Genomic DNA, 19442 nt, shown 5'->3' with positions numbered 1-19442 from the left:
CCCGGTACTTTCAGTTTCGCTGAAACTACAGAGACGTGAGTCTTATTGGCTGCCTTTTCTGCCCGTCTTCAAGAAATAGTCTCACGTAGTATTTAGCACAAATCAGCAGGTTACACAGCTTCATCGAAGCTGCTGATTGGCATAGATATTTATTTTCTTTGCTTGTATTGGTCAGAAATGTCAGCAACCGTTTTTAGTACCAGTCGTTGGAAGTCTGGCTAGTAAAAAATAAACTATCACTTCAGGACACTTCCGTCTAGAGAGGCGTCTATTTAAATACCGGTGGGTGGGCTGTTTTAAAACTTCATAAATGCACTAGTCATTTAAGGTAAATACGGTATTCTGGGAGGTCCTTGTTGGTGAAAATATATTTATTATAAAGGTGGGTATTACTGTTGTAGGGTATTAATAAAACGTTACGTTTTCATAAATATGTGTTTTGCAATACAATACCTGTCTGTTTATCCTCGCCCCCTCTTTTTGTTTACGTTCAGGTGTGTAAACTGTCAATGAAGCTCGCTAGTAAAATATTTTTACGTAATAATGTATGTATGTTATAAGAGTGCGTCAAAGCATGCATTCCAACTTTTATGTAAGACCTCATGTTGCCTATAAATGTATCAATATTTGTCTGTAAATGTATTACAACCTTCATTTTCCAAATTTCTGACAGTGGTAATTGTTAATGGCTTGTACATTCGTACGAACTGGGAAGTTGCCAAAAAAAACAAACAAAAAAAAAAACAGATTTTCAGAAAAAAGGGGCGCGGCACGGTTTCTTATGAATGTGAGGTTTCCTGTGTGGACCAATCCAGAAGTCGTGACGTGCGTTATGTGTCTCTGCAAAAGGGGCCGAATTTATAAAACTCTTTTTTTTTCACTGTTGAAATATTTTATGTTTTCAATTGGTCGTTTTGTTTTTGTAGTGAATAAGTGGGAGGAGGGAAGATGAGGCTCTATTAAACGATTTGGATTTTTTGAAAATTAGTCAAAGATAACCCTTTCTTTAGTTTAATTGATCAGTGGTTTCAGCTTCAGATACTGTATTATTGATTACGACATTTTATACATTACAGCTGAATAAGGGAATTGGGAGTATTTACCAGAACAGCGGACGTAGAGTGTAGGCAAAGTTCAGTTTTATTATTTTATTATTTATTTTTTTTTACATATTTTCTTAACCTTTTTTTTTTTTTTTTTAAATGTCATTCTTTTTAAATCACTAACTGTGCCGATCAGAAAAAAAAGACGACCGGACCAGTCGCGAAAGGCTATCGCGGTTTTGTTGTTGAATTTAAACCTTTTACGTTTTTTCTTTCTTTTTTTAATAATAAATTACCATAAACCTAACCTAACTATATTGCCATCAAACTAAGTGATATCAAGATGTCCATTTACGTTGAAGGTAAGTCACATTTTTAATATTACAATCACAAGTAAACAACATACATGTAGTGTTTAGAAAACCTGTAAATCCAGTCGTTTGAAATTATTATTATATCAGGGAAACAGTGTGGAGCAGTGGTTAGGGCTCTGGATCTTGACCGGAGGGTCGTGGGTTCAATCCCAGGTGGGGGACACCGCTGCTGTACCCTTGAGCAAGGTACTTTACCTAGATTGCTCCAGTAAAAACCCAACTGTATAAATGGGTAATTGTATGTAAAAATAATGTGATGTAACAATTAAGTCGCCCTGGATAAGGGCGTGTGTTAAGAAATACATAATTATACAAGGTATTACTAGTGAGTTAGTCTGATTAATAATATTTCATATCTCCAATTGGATTTAAAAAAAAAATGCTATAACAAGATTCAAAAGCACAGCATTTGTAAAATTATGTAACGGGAATGATTACAGTCTGTGAGTAATAATAGTTCAGACATCCAGTTTGATTTTTATTCACTACTTGCTACTAAATTGGGTCTACACTTGAATACCAACCCATTAGTGCTTTTTGAGCATTAGACTGACCATTTATCGATTTAGTTGGATTGACATTCAGTATTTTTTTGTGGTTGATTTTAATAGACTAAATACTGGGCCACATTGTAAAGTAAGAGATAATATAGGAATATCAATACATTATGCAAAGCTGGCGTTGTGTGAGTGATTAAGTGGCTGTGTTTTCGATTGGAAATTGGCACTCCATCTCTGCTTGTATACGTGTCCTGGTGCTCGTTTACAGTACAGCACTAGGGGGGGAAACCCTAACTGAACAGGAGGTAGTTTAACGAACGCTGCAGGTTTTTACTGCATTTCCGTTTTTTACTTGTATAATCTGGATTTGTCATCGTCATCTCGCCTGCTTCCCTATTAATACAAGCAGTTGTCAAAGTGGCAGTGAGAAAACGCCACCTTTTCCACTCTTCATGAAATCTCAAGCTTGTGCTTTCCTTTTGCTGTTCAAGCACTCATGTGAAAAACAGGGTGATCGGTTGTTTTGCTGCGGTTACAGCTGCTGTTTTTCAGTTTTCATTTCAGTTATTTCCCTGTTCATTTTAATACCAAACGTTGCGACTCTTCCCAACAAAGCCACAAGCATGACAATCTACAGTGTCTTAGCTTTTTGTTTGCAAATATATTTAAAAGCTCCTATGTTTTGAGATCCTACACAACTTTATGTTTTTACTACTGGGAGAGGTAGGCTGTGGGGTGATCAGGGGAATATGATGTGGCCCTTTTTACTTAAATGAGATAATACCACAGGTTTTAATACATTGATATGAATTCGGTTTATATACCACCAGTGTGCCTCTTTATTTTCAGAATTTAAATTAAACAATAAACAGTTGGAGGTCATGCTGCAGCTTTAGTAATTGTTCGTTAATGGCAGACATTGTACCTTTTATTGCCGACAGACCTGTTTTTTAAGTAATTCACCCTCAGGTGCAACCTGTTTTTCAGTGGAGTATATATTGAAAACATACTTAAAATGATTAAGTACACCCTAATTAAAAAAAAATAAATAAAAATGAAGTAACATTTTTGCCAAGGTTTCAAACACACTAAAATAAAGTTAAAGAAGTTCATGAGATGTTAAATTGAATAACCCAGTTTAGGTTTATGCTTCTAGTTCTAGTTGATTGTGTATACAGTCCTGATTCGAAACGAGATCCATGTATTCTGATACCTGGGTTACATTGTGCAATGAAAGGAATAACAATCCAGGAAACTGAGTATAAAATATAACCAGGATGTGTTTATGACTGATTCGGTCTCCAAACCTGCACAACATTTATACTGTGCTACTGTATTAATATGCTTGCAGTGTTTGCAGTAAATAACTAACCTATTACAGGCTGTGTCCCTTTACACCACGACACAAGCTTGTGGCTCTTCTGACAGATCCTGTAATGCTGTGGCAGCCGTCAACCTTTTGACAACTGGGTCCAAAATGCCACTTGTGTCGCTTGAATTCAGCCACACATAACTAAAGGGTTTCATTTCAGTTGTGCCCTGTTTGGAATTTTTCTAAAGCTAGGCCTATCACTAAACAACATATAGGATTGTGAGTCAGAAAACCATTATGCAACTCTCAAGTGATCTTACATTGAGCATACATCTGAAACCTTTTTAATCTCTGTTCATTTTTGTGTGCTTTTATTTCCTCCAAAGGCCTAGCAGATCAGATGGAACTGCACAGAAGAGAAAAAATAATAACATTTAAATTTAGAAAACAATATTGATTTTAAAGTGGTCGTACATTCATTGTGTCTTACTCCATAGAGTAGTTTTTAACTGTGGCTAATATTTTGAACCCCAAATCACCAGACACTTGTTGTTGTTCCACAGATTTTAGAAAGGCAGTGTCCAACAGTGGAATGGCACAGTTTAAAGAAGCAGGCCGTCAGGAGCTCGAGAAATCGATGAAGGAGGACCTGGAAAAATTACAGGCAACTGCTAGTAAGGAAGAGGCCGAGGTAGGTTCTGCATATAGGTGCTATTCTTGTGAAGTGCATGCAGGAAACTACCTATGTGTGGGAAAAACGGTTGAACTAATGCCATCGGGCACCAGGAAAGCATCCCTTCACAGCTCAGCGATCACACCTCAATTCTGAACTGGACACCCCCTGGCAATCAGTCCCATGACTGCCATTTGTGAGAAGTCTTTTTAGATTTTCTGTTACAGAACCGTAACATTGAACTATGCAGACAGCTCAGTTTTAAGTTATAACACACTGCACAAGCTAGTAAGAGTAAATAATGATTTTAATTTAAAAGGCACGTGAGGAATATTTTCAACTTTTTTACTACTGTCGTTTAATTAACTCCTGTTTTTTGTTTTTTTTGAAAGGAGAAAAAAACAAAACAAACTTGAACTAAACAAGAAACTAACTTTGTTTACTCCATTAAAAAATAGGCGTTAAAGTAATCGCTGTGAAAGAAAAAAATGGTCTATTCTGTATTGTTTTCTTTAAAAGGTAAAATCCTGCTTCAGGATTAATAGTATTACAAAGTATGGAGAATGGCATCCCCTTAAACTTCCACAGAGGTTCAAACTCCCATTGATGGCTATCTAGTAAAACTCTTCCAAGCGGATGCTCACAGCTGACACATGTATATGGTGCCAACTCGGGTAGAGATTTCATGATGTTGACAATGTCCAATTAGTTCTTGGATGACACTGCCTGACCTAATTTCCCCTTGAACTCTCTTTCTCTCCCTTTCCTAGTTGTGAAGGTCACCGAGTCCCTTCTAAGTGAAATCCTTTGTCCAATCAAATCTTTCTCTTTGTTTCAGAGGTTTTACAAAGAGCCTGCATGGTTTTAATTGGATTTAACACACTTGAAGTTAAACCCTGCCCCAGTGGCCCTTATGTTGAGCAAAACCTAATTTTTCTTAAAATGATCTGTACAATAACATTCTCCTGCTGTACTGTTCGATGTTTAGTGTGAGTGTATGTTCATATATAAATTAGCATTATATTGTTATCAAAAGCTTAATTTATATAAGGTTTTTTTTTCTTCTTTTTTTTTTTTTTTTTTGTATAGATAACCAGAAAGGATTTTGATGGTTTTAAGAAGCTTTTCCATAGATTTCTACAAGAGAAGGGGCCTTCAGTGGACTGGGGGATGATTCAGAGACCACCAGAGGATTCTGTGAGTAACGCTGTTTAGGCCATTCAATTAGGACACCTTAATTTTTTATTGACATGGAATATAGTCTTTAAAACCTTCTTTTAATATGGGACTTATAAAATGTGTTGCTTTGGGTCATTTTGGTTATTTAATAAAAAAAAAAAATTGTTTGTTCCCATCTGAAATGTAATGGAAGCACCCCAGCCATAAATTACATAATGGGAGGGTGGGGATCCTGGAGTAGTCACATTTTAAGTGGTTTTGTTTGTTGCGTCCAGTATAATTTAATTCAGGAATGTTGTGGTTTCGTAAACTGCATCCCTAACTGCTCTGTGTTGATGTTGGCTCCTCTGTGTCTTGCAATACAATGCTTGCTCAGCATTGTAGTCCTTTATATAACCTCCTCTGCTCTATAAACCCTTGATTGTGAAGTAGTAGCACAGCACCATTTCATGTCTGCAAATAAATATAATTCTCTGAAATTAAGATTCTGATGACTTCTATTAGAATTGGTTTGATTTGGATATTCACGTTTGTTTTCATGAAGTTTGCAATCAACCTGAATCCGTGGGCCATAACATGTTTCTTTGACCACTGTTGTAGTGGAGCTGACCACATCTTTTTTTCAGAACGTTGTTTAGAGATCACAAATCCACTTGGAATTATCCACTGGGGGGTGCTTGCGTTCAGTTTAATTGATAGCATCACAGTCTTTCTGGTTTAACTGAATAAAGCCTGCCTATTTCAGACCCATATTATTTTGTTTAGATAGCTTTGCTGCTCAGTTCAATGTCTGGAGAAGCATTGCAGCTGTTTCCCTTTATTAGCGTGGTGACTTCATGTTTGTAGGGTTAAATAAAGGTTTCAGACAGCGTCTTTACAGTTGGTTAAGTGCTGTATTCTATGATTCTCTGTGTATTCTACGATTTACAGGAGGTGTCCATTAGAAATGAAGCATTTCATTCAATCCGATATGAGATGCTGACTGCATTCTTTCATGCAGCCCCTTGAAATAGAATGCAGTGACCTGGAAGCGTAGCACTGAAATATCTGCAAATAGCAATTGATCAAATTTCTTTAATAGCGCTGAAAAAAAACAAACAAACATTTAAAAGAAAAAAAAAAAAAAAAAATTCACTAATGTGTCCATCTTTCATTAAAAGATGATGGTAGTGCATATTACCCGTAGTTAAGATACTTTACATTTTTTTACTTTTTGTACATGACGTTCTTTTTTATTTTCGTTGATGAAACTGTATGTTCATTTTGTATTTAAGCCCTTGACTGACTGACTTGGGTGACGTGTTCAGCTTCAGTTCAGCATGAGGGTATGTTTTCTGGATCTGCTAAATAATTCCACCTCACTTTTTTTTTTTTTTTAACGGACATTGTCTCTTTATGAAAAGAACTGTTAAGTTGTTGGAAGCAGGAGGGAGATGAGGGGAGGACAGGATATCTATTTCATTGTTTAGAAATCATGCAGCCTCTCTATAGTATCAATATCCTGACCTAAGCATTGTCCTCTGTATTAACACTGCAACACATAGCAAGATTCACTATGCATGTATGTGGCAATGCGCCCCACCCCTGTGTGCATTTGTGTGTTATGTGTTGTATGTTGCGTGTGTTAATGTTGGTGTATAGTCATTGGTACACGGGATATAAACGGGTCTGTGTTTCACGTGTATTTAAAAAGTGTAGATTTGTATTTAGGCACGAGGAGAGCACAAATCACTTCACGTGCTGGTTAAATGTAATATGTGAGCACGGGGTTGCACAGAATTAATTCACGTGCTGGGATTCAAGTGAATAATTAATTAGTAATTGAATCCCAGCACAACAGTATATATAGATGCACATTTCTTTCAGTCGGGGTTGGGTGTTCGAGAGTGGAGAACGGGTGAGAGAGAAGGAGAACGTAAAGTAGTAAAGTAAAAATAATATCTAGAAGTGTTTGTACTCACCGTGTTTGTTTGTCTCTCCGTGCACCGTTTGTTAAGTGTTTAGTACGTTTTGTTTGTCTTTTTATTTTGGCGTGTAGTGCCGTGTCCCGTGTTTTTGTCTGTTCAAACCTTTTATTTTCTGTTCTGTTTATTAAATGCTGAGCGCGATCACGCGCTCAGCTTAACCAAAACCCCAAATCTCTGTGTGTTACTTCCTGATTCTGGTCTGACGCCACCCACTCCGGCCGTCTTTGTGACAATGTATTACTCAATTTTGGGTCATTGAGTAATTTACTCTCCAATTTAGACACTATCTGATTTAAAATGTATTTTGGGTGAGCAAAATGCAACATTACCTTGAAGTCATAAATACTGTACATACATACTGTACATACATTAATGCTAACTTGTATGCATTAACTGTCTTTACTTTGAACTACTGTACAAAAATGTAGTCTTACAATAAAAACCAAAAAAACAGTTATTCACAAAATCTGTACAGGTATTTATAAAAAAAAGAAAAACAACGTATTGTGTTGATTTTTTTATTTGATTTAATTCATGTTAACCGCATTTGTGTGTGGGGGTGCATTTGAACCCCATTCCGCTTTCTATGTGAGCTCGGTTTCTGCCACTACACGAGGGTTTGAACAACGCTACGTGAGTGATCTATTGAGAGTAAGGTAGTTTTTTGACAATGTTCAGTAGCCTTGTAATTGAGCTTTGATGCTGTTTTTAATTCAATAGGTGCAGCAGGTACACTTGTTTTGAAGGGGTATAATATATAAAATAAACTATAATTTATAAAATTGTAGTTACTGAAACTTAGGTCTGAACATGTTTGTTGCCACTGTACAGTACACTGTAAATGGTGCTAATAAACCAACAGAATCTGATTCAGACCAGGTGGGAGAGGAATCCACAGTACTTCATTAGTAGTCAGTGGGATCCCTTTGAATGCAAATGAGTGTGGTGATTGTGCAGTGTAGTGTAGCAGTAACCCACTCAAAGTACAGGTTCAACTGTAAAAGGAGCCCCAGTCTTGCAGGCCATCCAGAACCAAATTAAAACTAATGAAAGAGAAAAATCTACCTGTGCAACAATCCTTCTACCCTTATTGCCTCCAAATTCCAATGCACTTGCATGGTACTTGGGTAAGAGCCATGCATTCCCCGCTGATCATTAGCAGCGAGATTGAGCAGTGCTCGGGTACCTGAATGCACAGAGGCTGATTGTATAAAGGCAGGCATGGGGTCTCAGGGGTCCGCTCAGAAAATAAATCTGTCTGACTGTGCAGGAAATGAAAAGCATGCTGCTGAAATCCAAATGAGGGGCATGTCGACAGTGTAGTCTCTCTACTGTTCAGGCACAGGGTTGTTCGGGTGATTTCTATAATTAACCACATCTCTACGTTCTCTTTAAGTCTTTCATTTAGTTAGCCACTGTGGCTAAAGTAACTTAACATTTTTTAGCCACACTGAAAAAACTTAAGCCACTCCAAAGAATATTAAAGGAAATACAATACAATAAACATATTGACTATAACTGTGTCCAACAACCTTCTCCCCTAAACATCACACTCACCACAGATTTCCTTAAACACAAATAATATAGGTGAGCTTTTCAGCTTCCAATGCATGCCTGAATGAAGTATAAACATTTTCAAGGCTAAAATAATAACATTTGACTACATGGTTTTTGTGGACATTTGTTTATACAACATGTTTATACTTAATAATATGAAGTGGTACATATTTAAATGCTAGACTACCCTTTACTTACACATAAGAGTATATTTAAAGTGCTCTATAACTCTGATTCCCATTTAATCAATGCCAACCCACATGAAAAAGCATGATTTCAGATTTCCTCAATTCTGAATTGGTTTGCAGATATTCATGTGCTGCACCTTTACATTATTTTGACGGTGTCACGGTTTTCTTTCCACTGCAGAACAGTAAAGCGATACTGCCAGTAGACAGTGCTATAAGTGTGTTAATATTAATGCCTCCCTGACCAGCCGCAGCTCTAGTTACACAAGCTTGTAATATTAAGTAGGATTGTACAGCCATGACTGTGTTCTAATGTGTTCTAAATAAATTAAAACATTTTTTTACCTTATTTTTTTTATCTGGGACTACTGACAGTAATATTGCAACGATTCCGACATTAAAACTCAATACATCACAAGGAGACTAATCCTTCTTTTTAAACTACAGTCACCACCGATTAGAAAGGGTGCACTTGTGTTAACGTGATTCACCCGCAGTAAGCGATGGACGGTATAAACACCCACACAATAACCTGACATTCAAAATGTCCCCCAATCACCAGTACAGTAATCAAAACAAACAAGCGTGTATGCTGTTAAAAATCTTTATTAAGACACTGATTACACTAATAAAAAAGATGTATTAAAACCTGTGAATGTAATAAAAAGTACAGTAATCCTTCGCGTATCCGACTGCGATGGGACCACAGTAAAAAGTCGGATGAATATTATACATAGCTGTAACAATTTATTTACATTTTGTAGCGCTGAGCTGCGAGGTTTCCAGGATATAATGAGACAGACAACAGTTGCGGTTCAAAGCAGTAGGAAACTGCTGTATTTATTATTATTTGTTTAGCTTTTAGTGAGCAATGGCTCTCTCACAAACTCACCCTCTCTTAACTTTCTCACTCAATTCTCCCGCTGCCAGATCCCATGTCTCTCTTTCAAACTGCCATTTTAACACACACACACCCGTCCCTCCCCCTTCCTCACTGATTGGTCCAACACCCCCTTATGTCTGACTGGTTATGTCAGACCTGCTTCCACCCCCCTCAATGACACACTCACACACAGGCTGTCTTTCAGATCTAGTCACACAAGCACCAAAACATAGAGAACGTTAACACATCTGAACAAGAATAACGCAGTTTACAAACCCACATTATTTACAGAGTACTCCCATCCCCTTCCCTTCCCCAGTTCATAATCAGGTCCATTCCCACGTTGTCCCCAGCTTTTTGTAGCAACGTTGCATTGTTTGCTGACTGACAGAGTTGCAAGCATCTAACACTGAATTTTCGCGCTGATGCTCATCACTTTTTCTCTTTCCAGCCATGCTAGCTGTTGCAGTCAGTGCTGTTTTTTAATAAGATAACCCATCTGTCCTGTTCTGGGGAGATCATGTGATGGTGTAATAGTGACCTTGTTGCTAGTCAGAATGAATCCGGTACAGTGACTCTATGAAGAATATCTGAGGACAAGACGTAGAGGGTTGAAACACACGACTTCACTGATCGAATAGGAGACAACTGACATTGGCATTACTCCCATATAAACAGTGTGCTAATCCTAACCCACACCCATGAGTAACAGGAACAAGGTTAAATTCAAACAGTGCAGTTTGGCAAAACATGATCTTGATTTAGGAGATTATGCTGAACTAATATTGCTTTCTAAACTGAAAGCTTTAGCTTCAGACTACACACATGCATAGTTGCCTAATATGATGGTGTTATTGTTTTAACTAACAAATAATATTCATAAAAAATGTACCTGCAGATGGTAAATTATTAAATTATAACGGGATGATGTTGGCAACCACGAAGCAATCCTGTTCATTTTATATTTTGGATACGTCCTCGTCATTTAAACAGTCAATTCTCGTTAATACGAATTTCAAGGAACCAGCAAAAAAAAAAATGTGTATCATCAGTAATTCTCTTAATTGTATTAATACTTTTAAGAGTATATTAATGCTCTAATTGTATTAATACTTGTACTGTGATTCTGTGAAATTGATGTGAAATGTATTTTTTGTTTACCACTGTAAGTTGCCCTGGGTAAGGGCGTCTGCTAAGAAATAAATAATAATAAATAATAATAATTTGAATTATCAGGTGTCTAAGCACAATGCATCCCGACAGTTTTTTTTATTGATTTTCCACTCAAATAAAAATTTACTTACAGAACAATGAAAAGTATTATACATTTAAAAGCATTGTGCATTTTATTGAAAATTCAGTTTGAAGTGAACCTTTAAAAAGTATACTGTAGAAAATTCGTAGTATCAGGGAATTCGTCTAATCCAAGTTTGTTTGAACAAGAATTGATTGTATTGTGGTTAGGTCCTCATCACACTTCAAAGCGTATTTGTGGTTGGTTCTCATATGCTTCAACATTTTTTTTTTTTTTTTAAAGAAGCAAATACCATACTACAGTATCCACTGACCCCTTAAAGACAATCAAGGTTTTCAATAGAAAATCTGTGGCCGTACTGAGTGGCTTGACAAGGTGTTTGAGGAATTATTTGTGCTTAGATTTATATGTAAAAAAAAAACAATAGCTTGAAAATCTATGTAAGATGTGTTAAAAATATATGTATGAAAATGCAGGCTACCAATAAATAGTTTAACCAGTAACAGTTCCCTATTGTTTAATGTAGAAAACTGCAACTACATTCTTGAATGATTGACAATTAATGTCAGTGTCAGTTTCAGCCCCTTTGTTTTTTATACTAATGTAATTTTAAGTGTATGTTAAGGCCTAATTTCTGGGCCCAGGCCTGTGGGTTGGGGATTCTTGAAGCAGACAAAATGGGTAGTTCCTGTTTTCTGTTACAGTGATACAGGAAACCATACCCCATCATATGTTAGCAATATCAAAAATGAAAGTACTTGTAGTAGTTTTATAAGTACACACTTACTGTTTGGGACTCAGAACTCAGAGTTTCCACAGTAAATATAAGTGTGCTGTGTTCTTGCTTTGCAGCCATATGACTCCCCTGCTATTTTATTTAAGTTCAGTTCTCTGATGCTATTCTTTGCAGCTGGCTGACAGCACAGGAGGTTTTTGCAAACCCAGTTGATTGATCTATCTTGCACCCAATGTTGGCATTTCTGGCAGAGAGCTGAGCTGGGTGGATTGCTGGAAGATTTTTTAACTGGGCGAAGCAAGTATTTGCGTAACTGGGTATGAAGGTTAAACCGGTTATCAGTTCATGGATTTCGACATAATTTTGGGAGGTAGTGATTGGAATTTGAAACCATGTCTCAGATCAATTGCATGAATAAACTAATATACACTCTATAAAGACTAGTATGTAGGCCTAGCTATACTCTGTATTCCAGTTGAATAATTACAAAAATAATTTCCAATGATTTTGAAAAGTTTTACTGTTCTGTATCACAGACATACAACACTAAGGGTGCATCTCTCTTTGTGTGTGTATAATTGCGGTTTCTGTTGGACCCAAAACTAGTTTGGAATGTGGTAAAGCAGTCCATACAATACATATGACCTGTTGATCTTGAAGTAGCATTTGCTTTGATTCAAAGAATTGTGTACATCCTCATTACATTCTGGGTGTTCAGTGCTCTTCTTTCTAATACTACAGTAGCAGTGTTTTGAGTGTAGTTATTTTTCCTAGACTTTTATACAGGGGTGAAGTTTTGGAGGTGCAGGAAACTTACAGCAGACTAGATTTTTTTTTATTCCATTTTTTTACGCAATGGGACAAAATGGTATCTTCTTTTTTATTATTTAATCCAGTGCAATATTCAGACCTACAACAGATATTGAAATGGAATATAGTTCTTCTGATCTACCTGTATATAAGGACAACCTATCAGTTGATATAAATGTATTGATATAAATGTGTTGCGTGTTTGTTAGAAACCGGTTCAACTGCATTTATGTATCTAATATGCATCTTCGTTTTAATTTGTTTTTAATGGATTGCAGTATAAGCCAGGATCAACATTTAGTAGAATTAGGGATTCAAATAGGATTTCATACAGTATGTATTATCCAGGGACACATCAGAAGTAATAAGTGGAGACAAATGCATCTCATCTTCAAGGGTGGTTCTGATTTTCAGATCAGTTTTAGGAGTTCATAGGTTTATCCAGTTAAACTAACGCCTGTCTTTATTCCCATTCCCCCAGATCCAGCCTTACGACAAGATCAAGTCCAAAGGTCTGCCGGACAACGTGGCGTCGGTTTTGAACAAGCTGGTGGTGGTGAAGCTGAACGGTGGCCTTGGCACCAGCATGGGCTGCAAGGGCCCGAAGAGTCTCATCAGCGTCCGCAATGAAAACACTTTCCTGGATCTGACTGTTCAGCAGATCGAGGTAAGAGCAGAGGAGACACTCGGGTGTTAGTTTACCAATCCATTAAAAGGGAACAAAATGAATACCCTTAACAAATTAATTCTTATAAAGCACTTGACTTATTTTTATTTTTTTTGTGTTTTATTCTTAAAACCCATAAAAGTCTTAACATATTTTGCACAGTTACAGCATTCCGTTTAACTGTAAGCCTTCTAAAAGTACAACCACATACCGGTTAAATGCACAGAAGACCTTGCTGACAGTGAGTGAGAGTACTGCCATCAACAGTGAAAGGCAGATTGTTCCTGTGGCTAGAAGGTTTCACAGGTTTTAATACTGCTATCTCAAAACCTGAATATACAGCAGCTCTTAAGACATAGTAAATCGGTGATGGTAGGGGGTCAGATGATTTGTCACGGAATGACCCTACAGTGCATTTGGAACGTCTGTTATGAAGAACACTGTCAGTCAAGCAGTAAATATTCTGCATTGTGAGGTTATCTTATGTTTGAATCTTGCTGCAAGTTTACAAAGGTAGTATAATGATTTGTTTTTGTGGTATTTCTTTCTCTGCAGCACTTAAACAAAACCTACAACACAGAAGTTCCTCTGGTCTTAATGAACTCTTTCAATACTAACGAGGACACTAACAAGATCTTGCAGAAATACACACACTGTCATGTGAAAATCCACACCTTCAACCAAAGCAGGTAGAATTTCTTTTTAAATTTTTAAACCAGAGATTCAATTCAATTCAATTCAATTTAATTCAAATGGTTTAATTTGCTGTGTTAGTATCAAAGGATTTAGATCAGATTAGATGAATAAAATATTTAAGATGTTAATAAGTTTAATTATTAGGCAATGGTATATTTAGATGTTAGTGAACATACACCATTCACGAACATCTTGCTTCTTTAATCTGCAGGTAATTTAATATTAATACATGATTATTATTTATTATATTTGCTGCCTCTTGTGAACAAGATGCTTCTAGTGATTACAAAACATGTACTACATAAAATTAATAGAAATAATGAAAGAATTGCTAACATAAATAACATACTGTACTAGGAAGTGTCTTAAAAGTCACGTTGTGTTCCAGTAACTTTTTCATGTAAATCCTCAATTGTTATTTCTGATTTCAGATTAGTATTTTGTATATAAAAAAAAAAACATGCCAATCATACATTCCTTTTAAGAAATTCTAAGGAGTATCTCCAACTGATTAACTGTCACCTGGTTTCTCCTGTTCAAACTCTGCAAGCTATCAAAGAACTAAGGGACCTCTTGGTGAATTATTATATCTGCAATTATTATAATATATTTGCTAGTACACTTTTTTCTGGAGTCACATTGAATCTATTCAAATTATATAAGACAGTGTTTGAGAGTCCTGCTGGTCTGAGACCAGTTAAAGTCCTGGCTTCACCTGCGACACAGGATCTGATTTTAATTGAGGGAGTTCATGCTCAGCTGGCATTTGCTTCTGTAGCCAAGCCTGTACAAGTGACTGTCATATAAACAGCAACGGCCTAAATGATGACTCTGTACACAATTCTGGATAACGGCCTTCTTTGCAGATTTCCACTCCAACATATCTGAAAGAATTGGAAGCAGTAATTCCTTATGGAATGAACAGCACAATTTAAACACAGTATGAACATTTTCTATATAAGGGTAGTATGGATGTATATATTAAAAGCCAGTTGAAGGTATTGTAAACATTCCCGTTACAACATTTCTTTTCGCAGATATCCAAGGATTAACAAGGAATCTTTGCTCCCAATAGCCAAGGATATGTCAAAAACGGGGGACAATGCAGACACCTGGTACCCACCTGGACATGGGGATATCTATGCAAGCTTCTATAACTCTGGTCTGTTGGATAAACTCATAGCTGAGGGGAAGGAGTATATATTCGTCTCAAATATTGATAATCTTGGGGCGACCGTTGATCTTTATATCCTCAATCACCTCATGAGCCAGCCCAATGGAAAGCGCTGTGAGTTTGTCATGGAGGTCACAGACAAGACAAGAGCAGACGTGAAGGTAAACTAATGAGCATTCATAACTTGCATCACACTGTCTTAAGATATATTAAAGGAATACAAGGTATATTGCTTAGTTTCCTAAACTGATTAGCATTTAGTATGGAAATAACATAAAATAATTTGATGTAGGAGCATGACTAAAATGGTGTCGGCTTCATAAACCCAGCATTTGCTTCTAGCTTTGCGACTGTCTGCAGTTCAGTGGAGTGTTGGAGATGACGACAGTGATGCTTTGTCTCTGTAGGGTGGTACTCTCACGCAGTACGGAGGCAAGCTGAGGTTGCTGGAGATCGCTCAGGTTCCAAAGGCTCATGTGGACGAGTTCAAGTCAGTGAGCAAATTCAAGATCTTCAACACCAACAACTTGTGGATTTCACTGGCTGCAATCAAGAGGCTGCAGGAGCAAAACGCCATTGACATGGAGATCATTGTCAACCCAAAGGTTAGAAACTTCGGCATATGGAAACTGTAAAACTGAAGTCCAGATTTGTAAGGTTCTATGTGTTGCATTCATGGTGAATTTTCCCTGTTTTTTTAATCACCTTTCACAACATTAAAAATGAATAAAACAAGTTCCCTGAATGTTGCTTGTGTTTCATGACATTTTTCCTTTTTTTTATTAAGACTCTAAATGGTGGATTGAATGTAATCCAGCTGGAAACTGCTGTGGGTGCTGCTATTAAAAGCTTTGACAATGCGTTAGGCATCAATGTCCCACGAAGCCGTTTCCTGCCGGTGAAAACCACCTCTGACCTGCTGCTGGTGATGTCCAACCTGTACAGCCTTAACGCAGGCTCCCTCACCATGAGCAAGAAGAGAGAATTCCCCACTGTTCCCCTGACTAAACTGGGCAGCTCTTTTACAAAGGTTGGTGTTTGGACTTGTGCAATTATTACAACAGTAATAATTTAAGTAATACAATTTGTTTGCTGTGCATTGGGGTATACCTCATGCTAAACCTTTTGAAAGATTGTGTTCCTGGATCTGCAGATCTTTTATAGTGACTGCTTTGATAAACCCATCAGATGTTTGGGAACGAGCTTTGGCTGCAACTGTTAAGGCTGGTGTAACATACCTTGATTAGCACAGATTTTTAACTATCTGTTATTTTAGGTAAGGTAGTCCAAGATTAGTGCTAATCAGTGTTTGAAACCAGCAACTAGTTTTGTTTTTAGGAATCTTTGCATGTCAGAGTAAGTTGTTGTTCTGAAATGAACTCATCCACGATTGCAGACGCTCAATTATAGGAGGTAAAACTCTAAGATTCAATCACACTCGTGAAGACTTCCATTGTAGACCTTTACAGTTTTTAGGTTAGAGGCTGTGAAGGCCAATAGAATCTTTATGTGAAAAAACTATAAGCTGTGGGTGCAGCCACAAGAACAACATAAAAGAAAGCTACTTAAAAAACAAAATGAAAATTGGAACTATAAACAATATGTAAAATAAGATGAATCTTTGCATAGGTATTTGCTGCTAGAATGTATTCCACACACCGGAAGCTGTACATCATGGTAACCTTCTTTTTCACAGGAGTGTGGCTGAGCTATTGAAGAATCTGTATTGGAAATTACTTGTCTGGTTTTTGATGAAATGCAGCTTACATGCCTAGTTTTATTTATTTATTTATTTATTTAAGGTTCAGGAATTTTTGATGAGGTTCGAAAGTATACCAGACATGCTTGAACTGGACCACCTTACGGTTTCAGGAGACGTTACCTTTGGAAAGAATGTTAGTTTAAAGGTGAGTGCAATACTACAGATGAGATATTCAAGTCAGTGCTGGGTTAAATCAGGTATGAAGTGCACGCAGTTGCATTTGAGATTTCAGCAAAATATAGATCTCGTTTATTAGTCTGCTGATATCCTCCAAACAGGAAAGGCTAGAGACCAAGAGTAGCGTCAATCCATTGTTATCCTGTCATGAGGAGAAGAAACACAAGAAAAATTAGGTTGTTTTTTTTTCCCATGTATGACCTTTTTTTTTTTTTTTTTTTACTGTTTTCTTCTCCGAGTTTCTGAACAACATCTAGAATGCACTGTACAGCATAGATGCTGAGCAACAAAAAACTCAACAAATAAACTGAAAACAATACACAACATTTAAAGGAACTCCTTATTATTTCCAGTACCTATGTGATCAATTGTATTGCTCTAATTTAGCTTATATGTATTTTATATGGACTTTTTATGTTCTGGTTTTGTCACAATAACCAGTACAGGATGTTGAGAAACAGCCTGGAGCACGCCTTCCAGACACCAGCATGTTCACTCTTCTATATTCTGCATGCATGCAAGTATACATGTAATGCAGCTTTTTTATCTGATCCTCAGTAATAACTCATATGGTGTACCCCAGGGTGTCTCCAAGCTGCATTAGAAATATCCACCAAGCACAGTTTTTTAATTGGAAACAATACTTCTAATATTAAACAATGATCTGAAAAACTACAATAACCTTCTAACTTTTTCTGAAAGTGTAAACATTTCCAACTGCAAATATGATTGAGCTTTAAAAAAACAAGAAAGGATAATTACTGCTGGATCACATACAACCTGGAATGTGCCTGTTGCGCTGTAATGTGGGGCACTCTTAGGAAGGGGTTTTGATACAGCAAGTGAAGAATCCCTGTGAATTACTAGGACTAGGAGGAAAGTAAAAGGGTGCAACGAACCAGTATTATACAATATTTTTGGTAATCAAATGGAATTCAGCTTGCGACAAAGTAATACATTTGTTCTGAAATGAACAGGATTCTGTACTTTTAAAATTTGGAAATGATCTATTGTCCAGACATGGAGAGTAGCTGACCATGTAAGGTGCTGATCTAAAACGTAGTCTGCTAATTTCTCTCTTCCTGCAATAACATTCTGTAGCAGTATACATGAGTGTCTTCTGATTTATTAATACAATGCCCACTTGGTGGCTGTCTATTTGGGAGTAGAATTAATGTAATTCTTTGAATACGTTAACGTGAACAGTCTTAATATGCTATATTGAATGGCTATATATATATAGGTAAAACTTCACATATCTGCATGAAACTGTTTCAAATCTGAAAGGGATTTAGGCCTTAACGAGTGAAAATATATTTAATTGATTAAAAGTGACTTTCTTTTTTTATTCTTACTGTTGAATATATCTAAAGACCGTAGACCATGGCTTTGTGGTCTCAGTGAGGTTTATTCAGTTAAATTTACTGCAATCAATAAATATAGGCCTATGGTAAAATAGGGCTGCTGCTTTAAATAAATATGGACTGTCCTGATAAATTTAATCTTTCCAGCATATTTCAAACCGCTTAGTTTCTATAATCACCCAAGTGATTTTGGACAGAATGTGGTTGGCAAACAAACATTAGAGATTTGTGAAATTGTGCTTCGAAGCATAATTGTCACTCTGCATTTTCAAAGGGCACATCATCCATCTGTCGGCAGTTAAAATGTAATTACTTTAAATATTCATATTTAGTAATTACAAGAAATGCAGCTCTTCTGAGTTTGATGAAGTTATAGGGTCTGTGTTAGTAGAATATGGTTGTGTTCCAGTTTAAGGTGAAATGACCGACCTATATGTTTATAAATGTCTCTAATTTGCTGCCAGTTAAGTTACAAATCTTCAAAAGGAAAGAAATATGTATTGTGTTCCAAAAAATCCCTTCTGTAGGTGGTTTGTCCCTCACAGATAATTGGAAATTCAAGGTTGAAACTCTTTTTGTACTGTAATATTAAAATATACCTTGTGTTTGTTATCCTTTCTTTTTTTTTAGGGAACCGTTATTATTATTGCAAATCATGGTGATCGAATCGACATTCCTGCTGGAGCAGTGCTGGAGAACAAGATTGTATCGGGCAATCTTCGCATCCTCGACCACTGAAAGAACATGCTAGCAACTAATTCTAAATTACTTTATTTTTAAGAATTTATCATGGGCTGTTACAGCACAATGTAGACAGATTTGTTCACTCACTAAATGTAATAAATGTTCATCTGTACTTGCATTATTATGTGCGTTTCAAGCACAGGCATGTAGAGCTTAGTATTTGAGATTTATTAGGTTGCAACATAACTTTGTAAAATTTGTAGTTGTCTGCAACTAAATGTTGTAAAGCAATAATTTTTGACATGGTTACATCTGAAAAGTCTGAGCCAAAGCTATGTCTAGCTCAATCCTACACTTTAATAAACAATGTGCAATATTGATTAAACATTTGCAGTGTGTTTTGTGAATTTTAATTTGAGTACAAACAAATGAATATTGACA

At 36.6% G+C, this 19442-nt stretch overlaps 1 protein-coding gene across 3 annotated transcripts; it reads left to right on the top strand.

Moving 5' to 3' along the window:
* The first annotated feature begins 203 nt into the window (after positions 1–203).
* On the top strand, positions 204–19386 carry LOC117402790 (UTP--glucose-1-phosphate uridylyltransferase-like). 3 transcript variants are annotated; one of them, XM_034004249.3, is made up of 10 exons: positions 204–282; positions 3793–3920; positions 4992–5099; positions 12959–13144; positions 13700–13833; positions 14878–15175; positions 15422–15619; positions 15802–16044; positions 16817–16921; positions 18948–19386. In XM_034004249.3, the coding sequence occupies exons 2-10, from the start codon at positions 3822–3824 to the stop codon at positions 19053–19055; spliced, it is 1479 nt and encodes a 492-aa protein (XP_033860140.1). In that variant the 5' UTR covers positions 204–282; positions 3793–3821; the 3' UTR covers positions 19056–19386. The 3 variants fall into 3 exon arrangements, with proteins under 3 accessions (XP_033860140.1, XP_033860139.1, XP_033860138.1); XM_034004248.3 differs by having other exon boundaries at positions 226–382; XM_034004247.3 differs by lacking the exon at positions 204–282 and adding an exon at positions 839–1405.
* Positions 19387–19442: the final 56 nt, after the last annotated feature.

Source organism: Acipenser ruthenus, chromosome 5 (genome assembly GCF_902713425.1).
Source record: "Acipenser ruthenus chromosome 5, fAciRut3.2 maternal haplotype, whole genome shotgun sequence".
Classification (NCBI taxonomy): Eukaryota; Metazoa; Chordata; class Actinopteri; order Acipenseriformes; family Acipenseridae; genus Acipenser; species Acipenser ruthenus.
This window is presented reverse-complemented; position numbering and strand designations above follow the sequence as displayed.